Here is a 12,917-nt window from a genome sequence, read left to right as displayed (position 1 = left end):
ACAGCCTGGTGTGCCACACCTCTGTGGCCCCCGTGACCAATGCAATGATTTCCCACGGGTGGGGTGGCCATGCACAGGGACAGAATCCTGTGGAATGACTGTGTCTGTAGGTCACCCTGACAAGCCTAAAAAATGCCAGCCTTCTACCTAATGTGTTTGTCGGGAATGGCACGGTCCAGGAGAACATGAGGAGAGGGGGATATTGGAGAAGCCAGATGAGTGGATGAGTGTGGCAGGGGTGTTTGTGTGTGGGTGAGAGCAAGGAGAGAGGGAAAGAGATGCAAGTAGGATGGACTGGGTGGGCGAATGAAGAGGAGGGCAGGGAAGAGGGTAAGGGGGCATGTGGAAAGTGAGGAAGGAGAGAGATGGAGAGAGAGAGAGGAAGGAGAATGGAGTGGACAGTGGGGGGAATACCAGGGTCTCTAGGTGAGGTAGGTGTGGGAGAAAGGGGTGGTAGGAAGTAGAAGAGGGGAGGAGAACAGTGTGTGGGCAGATGAGGGGCGGGGGTGTGGAAGCACAAGGTGTGAGGTGGGCAGGGGCCCCAGAGGCCTCAGGAAGGCCCTGGTGCTCAGTGGTGGGGGACGGGGCAGGTGAGCCAGACAGGTGCAGGTGCAAGCCCTACGACTCTGGCTCAGAAGGGCTGCAGGCCCTGCAAACTCAGCACTCCGGCCTGGACAGGACGCTGCTGCTGGGACAGATGAACAGGCCTTCCATCCCAACCCAAGCTGCACGCGCTTCAATGCAGACCAGCTGCCAGCAGCCACCTGGGCCCACCATGCTCATCAGCCAGGTCACAGTCATCAAGAAGAGAGGGCGCTCCCACTGCAGTGCCAGATAGGAGGACCAGAAGCCAGTCGATCACCCACCAACAAGGACCAGTGCCCAAAAGTGGGGGTCCTCTACAAAACCTCCTGGCTCTTCCTCCTTGTAGGCACCCCACTGGGGCTGCTTCCACGTAAAACACTGTTTCAGGATGAGTATCCGCAAAAGTCTACCTGAAGCTAAGAAATGGGGTAGGTGCAGCCTTGGGGTTCCTTCAGGTCCCTCTACAGCCCATGAGTATCAGGCTAAGTGCTGGGGAGGTCATGTAATTGCCCCATGCCTCAGTTTCCCCATCTATAACATGGGAGATTATCCCCACCCCCCCTGCCAGACAGTGACGTTATCAAAGTAGGTCACTTCTCATTCTGCACTTCAGCATATGCACTGGCGGTAGGAGCAGGGCGGGGTAGGGCTTTCATTACTTTGAAAGCCTAGGATAGAAATTATGTCTTTTAAATAATTAAGATGCACTGGGAGTAAGGGGAGCAAAAAATTAGAACAAGATTCTACACACACACACACACACACACACACACACACACACACACTAAGAGGAAGAACAGACCTAAGGTCCTGATTGGGTCACATGCACATTTCGTGGAGAACCACTGTCCATCACCCCTTATCATTCACGGCTAGTAAACCCTTCCCACAAGGCCTGTCACTGGCCCCTGACAATGTCAGATTAATGAGATTCTTCCACTTGATTCCAACGGAGCCATCTGACCCCCTCAGTATTCTGTTACTGGTATAAAATGGCTGTCTGCTCACATCTTTCAAAATAAATAAACGAGAAACTCAGATCACTGAACATTACATATGTCAACAGAATTCTAACTTAGAAACAGCATGTTTGTTTTCAGAAAGACTATAAAAATGTTCAGAGATACTAAGAATAAAATTCCAAGGTCTCACCGCCCCAACAAAAGTGTTTGCATTTTCCAAGATGTTCAGAACCTTCCTGAAAAAGACTCCAATAAAGGGGTCCAAGTGTTTGCTACTGATGCTCTACAGCATGTACTTACTTTGGTTAGAAACACAGAAAGCTTAACCAAAAACTCAAAGAAACTGATGGATTAACTTAAAATTCACCCCTTGCTCTTTAAAGGAGTTCCTTGGCCCACCCTCTGGGGAGCACCCACTGTCACTGCCCTTCTGAAGCAAGGGCAGTCCCTCCCTGAAGGTCACTGTCTCACACCCACACCTGGAAATACCTTCTCTCCCGGTGGCTCACCAATTGAAGCTGTCATCACTTAAAAGAAAGTCTTTCGGTTCCTCATAGTCCTTTTTAAAAAACACCACTACCTGCAAGGTGGCAAGAGAACACAGGATTCCTGTTCTTTACGTGCACAGAAATGAAACACCAGGGTTAGAGGACTGTCCCCAAGCCAAACCAGGAGCCCAACAAAAGCAAGTGAAACCACCCTTCCCTATAAAGGAGCAACCCTGGATCACTCCTCCCACATGTATCCTTCAGGAACTCCTAAGACCCAAGACGTCTGTAGAACATACAGCAAGGGGGAAAAATGAAGTAGGCGTTAATGTGGATTCAATGCCCATGGAGAATCTGGCACCAGACCCTGCCTGTTAAACATCTACTAGTGAAAGCTCTTTGACATCACAATCACCACATTCTGGGTTTCCTGGCCTACACAACAGTACCACACAGCAGGCCTACAACCCACCAGCGCGTCTACACAAGGCCCGGGATGCGCACAGCACAGTGCAATATCCTGGCTAGACAGGCTGCCCCCAAATGCAAAACTGATTCTGTGTGGCCCTGCCCTGCTTGAATATTCAGGGCATGTTTAGCGAAATCTCCACCTTCTTGTGCCACATGAATTTTGATCAAATGTTTGCTCATCTCACTGAGCAAAGTTCATGTTGGGGAAAGACTTCAAGAGCTGCCTTTAAGGACCCGAAGGACTCCTGCCCCTTGTACCCTGTCCCTCCCAATGCCATGGCATCATGCTGGCATCGCTGCCTTCAACCCTACTGTCCAAATCCTATCTCTCCTCTAAGCAGCGACCCCTGGGCCATGAGGGCATCCCCATTCCTTCATAGCCCCCGGTCTCATTTCTCTCACGGAATACCCTGGCCAGTTGCTTAAGAACTATGTGGCAGAAACAGAACTGTTGAAAACAAAGACTTCCATGTCCTAAAATCTGTTTCTGCCCTGAAAACACCTCAGACACCAAATGTGTGGGGTTTTTTCCCCACACTAACAACCTATTCTCCAGTTCTCTGGACATTGTGTGGGTGTCCAATAATCTGATTCATTCTGACACTAACAACCTAGAATTAGGACAGACCCCCGTTAGGGTCTCCAACCCACATGACTGCCAATCACAAATCCCTATACTGATGAAGTGGCTATAAATCAGGGGTTCCTATGACTCCATACCTGTGTTTGATCATTTGCTAGAATGGTTCCCAGAATTCAGGGAAACAGTTTACTTACATGTACTGGTTCATTATGAAGGATACAACTCACAAACAGCCAAGTGAAAGAGGTGTACATGGCAAGGTACAGAGACAGGACTGGGGCTTCCGCACCCTCCCAGGACCTCCTTGCAGTCAACAACTGAGGAGTTCAACAAGTCCCACTGCTCACGTTTCTGCAGAGCTCCATCTCCAGCACCCCATTCTCTTCCTGGAGGACGCTCAGTGGGACCGGAGTGCCAACCCTCTAAGCACATGGCTGGTCCTTCTTGTGACTGGCCTCATCCTGGCTACCTACGGGCCCACCCAAAGTCACTTCATTGGCATCAACTTCACTGTGATCAAAGATGGGCTCTCATGAATAAAAGACACTCCTCTTCTTCAGGAAATCCCAAGGGTTTTAGGAGATTTGTGCCAAGAATAGGGGACAAAGACTAAATATATTTTCCTCCATACCACTCCGGGCATGAGAAAATAGGCACCATTCACTTCACAGAGAACAGTTAACACATCCATAAAGAGATCTTAAAGGATCAGTGGAAAAGAAGGGCACCTAGCTGGCTCAGTCAGAGGAGAAGGAGACTCTTGATCTTGGGGTCATGAGTTTAAGCCGCATGTTGGGTGTGAAGCCTACTTAAAAAAAAAAAAAAGTGAGTGGAAAAGCAAATCAACTCAATAGAAAAATGGGCAAATCCATAAGCAGTTCTCAGAAAAATGTCTATTATAGCCCTTAAAAATTTCAACAGAAGCTTCATGACACAATAAAAGAAATGCAAATTAAAACAAGGAGATGCACTTTTTAGATTGGTGACAAGTCAAACATTCACCCACAGCCTCTGTTGGGGAGGCTGAGAGGAGCCAGCTGCTCACTCTGGTGAGCGCATGCGCACACGACTATGCACCGCAGCAGTGTTTGTGACGAGGCCGGTGCGTGCACACAGGAGCACTACGCAGTTGGCAACAGCATGGGGGACAGCTGTGTGCATCCACAAGGAGCACCCACTCTCCAGGAAAGGAGGCAAAGAGTCTACACAGGATGCTACCCGCTCGGTAAAAATGGATAGCAACAGCATGCATACACATGGACTAAATGCTGACATTTGTAATAAGATGGGTAAAACAATCTAAAAGGGTGCAGACGGCTCGAGATTGCCCCAAGAGACGTCTGAGTTTCCATGTTGTTCAACTCAGAACCACGTATGTGGCTGAAATACTTTACTAAGGAGAAGAAACTGAACACAAACCAAAACATGAGCCTAACTTGTTTCAGGCATTTAAAAAAAAAAATGATCACACGTAGCTTCTGAAAACAATACTCTAACTGCACATCCTCAATGAGATATATTTTGAGAACAAAAAGAACTACAGAGAAATCCTGAATCTTGTTAAGTTTGTTATTGGTAGTGGTACTGACGTAGTAATTCTGGAGCGGTTCTGTCTGTATCGTAGTAGAGAGCTAATGACTTTTTTTAATGACGTTAGAAATGAGATTTTCACAGTGGGAATAAGGAAATAGCAATACGGAGCCGGGGAAGGTAAGGAAGATAAAGTGTGTATGTTTCCCGGCTCCGTCCCCTGCCAGACTTGGGAGCAAGGACACCTCAACGGCAATGCCCACAACCAGGGCCCAGGCTCCGGTTCCTAAACAACATTCCCTGGCGGAAAAAAAGGCAGGGCTCCTTGGAGAAATGGCTAATTCCAGGCCTAGGCGGGGAATGATGGGCTCGAAACACCTGCAGATCAAGAAGTGCTCAAAGATGCAAAGACTCTGAGTCCACAATGATTGTTTTTTCAAAGGGGAGGGATGAATTGATTGGCGGCCCCCCAAAATACATCCACATCCTAATCCCTACAATCTTGAATATGACTTTACTTGGAAAAGAACACTTTGCAGGTGTAAATAATGATCTTGAGACCAAAAGATGACCCTAGATTATTAAGTTGGGCCCCAAATCCAGTACCACGTGTCCTCATAAGGGACCCAGAGGAGATGTGACAGACAGAGGAGGCAATGTGACCACCCACAGAAGAAGATGGGAGGGATGCATCCACACACCAAAACACCTGGAGCCTCAAAGGAGCCTTTAGAAGGAGAGCGGCCTTGTCAGAGTCTCGATTTCAGATGTCTGGCCTCCAAACAGCAACAGAATAAATTTCTCTTATTTCAAAGAATAATTATTCTCTTGATTGTGGCAATGTTACAGCAGGCACAGTAAATTACTAAAGAGCGTGAGAGAAGATAGAGGGAAGCAAGTTCTTTTCAGAAGAATGCAAGTTAATAAATTCAAGAAAAGCAGGGGTGCCTGAGTGGTTCATGGCTCAGTAGGTTACGCTTCCAACTTTGGCTCAGGCCATGATCTCATGGTTGGTTCATGGCTTTGAGCCCCACATCAGGCTCTGTGCTAACAGCTCAGATCCTGGAACCCTGCTTCAGATTCTGTGTCTCTCTGCCCCTCCCCCACTCACACTCTGTGTGTGTCTCTCTTAAAAATCAACATTAAAAAAATTTCTTGAAACAGGCTCAAGAAAAGCAACATTGGGGCACCTGGGTGGCTCAGTCAGTTAAGCCTCTGGCTTCGGCTCAGGTCAGATCTCACGTTTGTGGGTTCGAGCCCCGCATCAGGCTCTGTGCTGACGACAGCTCAGCGCCTGGAGCCTGCTTCCAGTTCTGTGTCTCCTTCTCTCTGCCCCTCCCCCTCTCATGCTCTGTCTCTCTCTGTATTAAAAATAAATAAAACATTAAAAAAAAAAAAGCAACATTTTGGATTCCCCAGTGTGAAATCTGATCTAGGCAAAGAGGACTGTCAATGAGCACTGAATGCACTCAGTGGATGGGAAGATACTCTGTCTCTGAGAACCACCTCCAGGACCGTGTACCAGGAAAAGGCACCTTGAGAAAAGTGTGACGGCCAACCCTTCCAGGCATCAATGCTACCATCAACAGTGGAGCAACCCTGATGAAAGGCAAGTCAACAGCACGATTATAAAAGTGTTCAGCTGGGGCACCTGGGTGGCTCAGTGTGTTAAGCATCCAGCTTCGGCTCAGGTCATGATATCACGGTTTGTGAGTTCAAGCCCCGCATCGGGCTTTGTGCTGACAGCTAGCTCAGAGCCTGGAGCCTGCTTCGGATTCTGTGTCTCCCTCTCTCTCTGACCCTCCCCTGCTCACGCTGTCTCTGTCTCTCAAAAATAAATAAAAAACATTAAAAAAAAAAAAAGTGTTCAGCTGAATTTAATTATAAGGAAGCAATCGGGCAAATTCACATCGCAGAATGTGAGGTGTTTTACAGGACAACTGGCCTGGGCTTTTTTTAAAAGACAAATGTTATGGAAAAAAAAAAAAAAGAGAGAGACCTAACAGCCAAATGCAACATACAAACCTTAACTGATCCTAGAGTTTAAAAAAAGGGGGCGCTGGGACACCTGGTGGCTCAGTCGGTTAAGCAGTTGACTTCAGCTCAGGTTACAATCTCATGGTTTGTGGGTTTGAGCCCCACATCAGGCTCTGTGCTAACATCAGGGAGCCTGGACCCTATTTCTGATTCTGTGTCTCCATCTCTCTCTCTCTGACCTTCCCCCACTCATACTCTGTCTCTCTCTCTCTCTGTCTCTCCCCCCACTCTCAAAAATGAATAAACACTAAAGAAATTTTTTAAGGCTATCAAATCAAAGACATTTATGATTTATGGTACAACTGGGGGAAACTCAAAACATGGACTGTCCACTAGACAATATTATTTATGTTAATTTTTTAGAGTGTGATAACAGTGATAAGATTTCACAAAAGATGCCCTTAGTCCTAGGAGATCTAGTTAAAGTATTTAACTTTCAAACATTTCCAAAAAAAGATGTGTATATTAAAACAAAAGAGGAAAAAAAGAACCGCTGGTAAATCTAGGCAGAAGAGTATTTGCCTGTTTGCTGAATTAGTCTTTCATTAGGAAGAACAGAAAACAGGTATGTAAATTATTAAACTGAAATGCTCAGGGCTCAAAGCAATTTTGAGATGCCCTTCCCAACCCCCAAGGAATTGATTCCTAAGGTCTCAAGGATCCTGGGAACCTGCATTTCACAAGCACAGGCTGATCTCACACTCAGATAAATCTGGAACCAGCACCTGTACTGTTTGTTTTTCCCTCCCGTTCCTCCCTGGAGGCTGCTGGCATCAGGATGCCGTCTAACTCTGTGTCTCCCCGGCAGCAGGCCAGTGGATGCTTACCGAGTGAATTCGCCGGGACAGTCCCTAGTCACTTGGGGCTGCTTAGATTAAGGGCAAAGCTGTTCTAATGAAAGCCCGAATCAGACAAGTTTGCAGTCTGTTTCCATAAATGCAAAGCAAACACACATAAACCATGCTTTCATATGGCTTTCAGTGTTCCATTTAGTGTCTTTTCTCTTCAGTGGAATATGAGACACAGGACTGAAGGGTGCCATGGCTGCAGTGTCATTACCACGAGATCCATGATATGCCAAAAATTAATGAGGATTACAAGGTATCACAGCAGCAGCCTTCAAGACCGGAGGGTGAAAGTAACGGCTCTTGAAATCACTACATCAGAAAGGAGACTTCTTTTTCGTTCTTGTTTAAGGTCTGAGCCTCTGGTTATGGGAAAAGAGGAACACAACGCAGCTAGAAGGCAGGAGGAGGATGAGGAAAGTTAAGAGAACTCCAGGCAGGTGGGGATGGCTGGGTCACACTCAGCAGAGTCAGGAACAGTCATGCCTTGGGCATCTGGAAATGGGGTGACAAGTCCACCAAGACAGGGGTTCTGACTTTCAAATGTGTCTAAACAGCAGGACGACTGGCAGCCGTACTCCCTTCCCTGGCAGAGGATAGGCAGTTCCATCTCTGGAAGGGGGTCTCAGACTAGGGAACCTCTTGGATGATGATCGGGATACTGCTAAGACCCAAAGTCCTCTCCCTGCTGGGGTCCCTGGACACAGGCAGCCGGGCCTCCCCCTCCAGCAGACAACTGGCAGAGCCTTGGCACCAGAGCTCAGAGGACAGACCTACAGAACTCTCTCAAATAGGAGTGAACAACCTAGAGCCCCCAGAAGGCCAACAAAAGCCTCCAACAAGAAAAGTGGGAAGGAACCTGGAGGGAAGAGATTCTTTAGTGAGTAAGTAAAATAAACAAACAAACAAAACTACTATGAAAAGAATACAGCCATGAAATAAAGGCCACTTATTTTGTTTTTTAGTTTTTTTTTAATCCAGAGAAAAAAAGAACTCATGTTAATGAAAAATGACAGCAATAACCAATTTTTTAAAAAATCATTAGAAGCTTTAAACTGTAAAGCAGGTGCATTTGGGTGGCTTGGTTGGTTAAGCAACCAACCTCGGCTCAGGTCATGATCTCATGGTTTGTGAGTCGGAGCCCTACGTCGGGCTCTGAGCTCAGAGCCTGCCTCGGATTCTGTGTCTCCCTCTCTGCCCCTCCCCCACTTGTGCTCTGCCTCTCTCTCAAAAATAAACATTAAAAACTTTTTTAAATATGGGGCGCATGGGTGGCTCAGTCGGTTAAGCGTCTGGCTTCGGCTCAGGTCACAATCTCACGGTTCGTGGGTTCGAGCCCCACGTTGGGCTCTGTGCTGACAGCTAGCTCAGAGCCTGGAGCCTGCTTCGGATTCTGTATCTCCCTCTCCCTCTGACTCTCCCTGCTCACGGTGCTTCTCTCTGTCTCTCAAAAATAAATGAAAAACATAAAAAAAAAGAATCTTTAAAAAAATTTTTTAAAATATATATAGCAGAAGTTTCTAGAAAATAGAGCCAAACTTTTAAAGAAGTGGACAGGGTGCCTAGGTGGCTCAGTTGGTTAAGCAAATAAGCAAGAGGAAGTCAGGGAATAGGACATTTATAATGGGCAGAGCAGGTCTGAAGGTTGTGGGGGCTGTTCTTCTGGAAGGGGCCCCAACAACACGTTCTGATGCTTCTGAACATCTTAGGGCCACTGACAAAGCATGTGGTGTTGAATAAGAAATAGTACACGGCCGGGGTTGGGGCGGGGAAGGGGGGAGGAGGAAAGAAAGAATAAGAAAAAGCCATTTATTAGCTCCAGGGCAAACAAAAAGTCATGCACGACATGGCTCACTAGCAATAAGAATAGCATTTAGTCATACATGTATATTCTAAATGCTGATCTCAAAATTACACCACATCTGCATGGGAATGGTCAACACAGGGGAAGCAGGGAAGTAAGAAAATAAACAATCATCTTCCAAAGAATAAAGTCACTAGGGTAATACCTACAAATGAAAAATCACCAACCATATGATTCTACAGCACAAAGATAAACAGCAAGAACAATCCACTAAGGGAAGTTATGTGCTTGCCTCCTGGGGGGGGAATAATGGCAGGGACTCTGTTTTGCCTAACAAACCCTGAAGACTCCATTTGACTTTTCAAACTTCTGCATGTTAAAAAACAAACAAACAAACAAAAAACACTAAAGGTAATCCCAGCTGAGCCTCTACCTGGGGAGCTACCTACCTAGTAGGCTGGCATAATTTTCAATCCGACCTCCGAGCTCTTCAGTGCTACCTGGGCTAAAACAATTAAGACGCAGTCCCTGTTCTCAAGAATTAGGAATTTACTAAGAAGAAAACACATGCATGGAAAAGACCACTAGTGCAATGCAAGGTGTCACAGGCTCACTCCCCAAGGCAGGGTCCAGAAGAGTTCAGATAGCAGGAAGGGAGACTCTGGCCCAACTGGGCAAAAAACAACCCTCTGAGAAAGATCCAAGTGGGATGAGGAGGACTGGCAGAACTTGAGAGAGGAGCAGGCAGTGGACTTCCAGAATGGGAACTGGCTAGCTGCGAGGCTGCGTGTTAAGTGGGAGTATGGACAGTTTTTTCAAAGAGATTTCACTCCTAAGAGGGAGGGCAAGACTGTCAGTAAGACTCCCTGCTGACTTACATTCTCAGTGTCCTTGGACACTACCTATCAGGAGCCCTGTGATGTCTTTCTGGCAGTGTCTCAGATGTACCATCCCTGTTCATTAGTAATGCTGCTCCACCCTATTCTTGAGCCCCTCATAACTAAAATCAGATTTTACAAGCTGGCACCAGGCTTCTCCCAAGCAGGCCAGCTCTGGCCCCTGTCTGCTGGTCAGCCTCATCGCTGTACTTTGTGTTCATGCTCCTACACAGCCCTCCCTGCTCTTGGCTGCCACAGGACCCCTGAACATGCTATTCCTCCTAGAACACATTCCCTCCTAGGCTTCCCTATTCTACAGATCATTCAATTCTCAGCCCAAGCCTCAACTCCTCATGGAAACAAATGTCCCCAATCGCTCTAATTCAGGAGTCCCTGTCATGAGCTCTCATGCATTCCTTTCCTTTAAACCAGTTTGTAATTTAGCCCTCATTTTGGTAATTATCTCATACTTGGCCACTTTATCTTCTAGGTCAGTGGTCACCAGACCACAGCACAACTTCCCAGGTGAAGCTATGAGAAATGCACACCCCAGAGCCACTCAATCAAACACCTGAGGTGGGAGGCAAAAATCTGTGCTGGGAAAACCCTCCAGGTGATTCTGATACACACTCCAGTTTGAGAACCACTGCTCTAAGTGCCAAGATGGCACTTCCTCAGTGTCCCCAGCACCGTGAACAGTAACAGACAAGGGGAAGGACTTGACAGGATTTCCTGGTTGACTGAATGCTGAAACATTTCCCAGGGCTTCCTAAATCTCCCTTTATTAATTCTAATCACAATGAAGCGCCTACATTGCTCAGTCAGTTGAGTGTCCAACCTCAGCTCAGGATCTCAAGGTTCATGGGTTGGACCCTGTCAGGCTCTGTGACAGCTTGGACCCTGGAGCCTGCTTCAGATTCTGTGTCTCCCTCACTCTCTGCCCCTCCCCTGCTCACATTCTGTCTGTCTCTGTCTCTCTCTCTCAAAAATAAAATAAAAACATTAAAATAAATTAATTCTAAACACCTCTGTCCAACTTTAGAAGCCCCAAATCAACACTGAACTGGCTGCAGACCTGGGTTCTACCCCAGCTCCCTGGCGTTTCTAGGTTCAAAACTTGGCTCTCTGTAGCCTGTCATCCATAAATGTTCCTAATTCCTCTTAGTCTTAATCTTCCCACCTCTAAAATGGGAATAACCACAGTATTCCCAAGATTGTTGAGATAACTAAATACTCCAATGAGACTCATGCCTGGAAACATACGTAAACACTCAGCAAATTTAGGTGTTACTATTATTTCATCACAATAATTATGCAATTCTAAGTGATTTTCCCCCTGGGTCTCAGCTTTCTTGCTCAAGGTTGACCACATTCACTTAAGAGTAGCTTTCTTCCTTTCAAACTACTCTCATCTCACACCAGTCCCTGGCCTGAAACTCTACCTAGGATCCAAAAGCCCTGCTTGAGGTTTCTCTGCTTCCACTTCCTGGGACAGCTGGGTCTTAACAACACATGTCCTCCTAGAACTCGGCTGAAGTACTTTCCCAAGTCTCCTCTCTCATCTCAAGAACCAGATCTTGGTAATTCAACCAGTTAGCAGGTTGTTTCATTTAAGAGTCTGTCTCGTGACTAGGATTCAAACAGAGCTTACACTGGAAGTTATTTCCAGTCCAACTGAGGTAGTTGGTAAAGTATTAATAGCAACAATTAAAATATATGCTTATCGAATAGATTTGTGAAATAAAGGGGGGAGTTCTGTCTCTTAAAAAACACAGGGTCCACTACCTGCCTGCGAAGTGGCTCCCCTGCCCTGTCTCAGGAAGAGACTGGAGTCATGACAGACACGACAACCGTACGTACCGTACACAGCAAAGCGCCCTCCCCACTGGGCCACTGGGCCGCCCCGCCGCCCCGCCGCCCCGGGGACCCTGCGCTCCTGGACATCTGGGCGCGGCCGAGGGCAGGCGGGGACCAGCAACACTTGGCTCCCCAATAGTTAAATGCTGAGTAATTTTCCTGCGGAGCAGACAGTCGGAGCGGGTGCTCTGCCAACGGCAACAGTATTTTTATCCTACTTAACCAACACGGCGACGCGGCCGCGACCGTCCCCAGGGTGTCCCCGCGCGGTATGCTCGGGAATCGCCGGCCGGGCCCTCGCCGGCTGCCGGGGCGACGTGGACAGCAGTCCCACGCGTCGGGGCGGGAGAACTGGGACACCGGGCTGGGGCCCGTCCATGCGGGGCCCGGCTGTCCCAGAGCCCCTAGGCAAGGACCCTCGGCCAGGCCGCCGAGTCTCCGCGCCGGGGCCTAAGCAGTCGAGAGTCTGCGCCCAAGTTGGCCAGCTGCTCTGCCGCAAGAGCGGAGAAGGGGAGGCATGTACTAGCAGCCCCCGAAAGGGGTAAAAGCCGGGCGCTCTGGTCCCTCCCGGCACGCGGCGGGAGACCAGGCAGCAGGGCCACCCGGGGACAGCACACAGACGGCCGACCGCCGGCCCCGCTGCCGTGGCGTCCGGGAATGAATGGAGCTCCCAGCCGGCCGCGGGCGCGAACTCACAGGCGACGTAGGCGAGCAGCGCGATGCCCAACAGCAGCTTCATCCTCCTGCGGTTGACGGCAGACACGAGGCGCAGTAGCGCCTTGCTCACCATCCCCAGGAGACGCGCCGGTCCAGGGCCCGTGCCGCGCGGGGGCCCGCCTGCTGCACAATGCGCGGTGGCAGGGACGGCTGCGGCGGC

General features: G+C 48.4%; 1 protein-coding gene across 3 annotated transcripts in view; it reads right to left on the bottom strand.

The window, feature by feature from the left end:
* Window positions 1-12,905, bottom strand: part of UXS1 (UDP-glucuronate decarboxylase 1) — an 89,641-nt gene extending 76,736 nt beyond the window's left edge. For 2 of the 3 annotated variants that reach the window (XM_029937068.1, XM_029937070.1), the window contains exon 1: window positions 12,737-12,905. In XM_029937068.1, the coding sequence (XP_029792928.1) occupies window positions 12,737-12,830 (94 nt within the window). In that variant the 5' untranslated portion in view covers window positions 12,831-12,905. Of the gene's footprint in view, window positions 1-2,056; window positions 2,128-2,334; window positions 2,375-12,736 lie in introns of those variants that run through there. The other variant, XM_029937071.1, reaches the window with a different exon arrangement.
* Between the last annotated feature and the right edge of the window lie 12 nt (window positions 12,906-12,917).

Source organism: Suricata suricatta, chromosome 4 (assembly GCF_006229205.1).
Source record: "Suricata suricatta isolate VVHF042 chromosome 4, meerkat_22Aug2017_6uvM2_HiC, whole genome shotgun sequence".
In the NCBI taxonomy this organism is placed as follows: domain Eukaryota; kingdom Metazoa; phylum Chordata; class Mammalia; order Carnivora; family Herpestidae; genus Suricata; species Suricata suricatta.
This window is presented reverse-complemented; position numbering and strand designations above follow the sequence as displayed.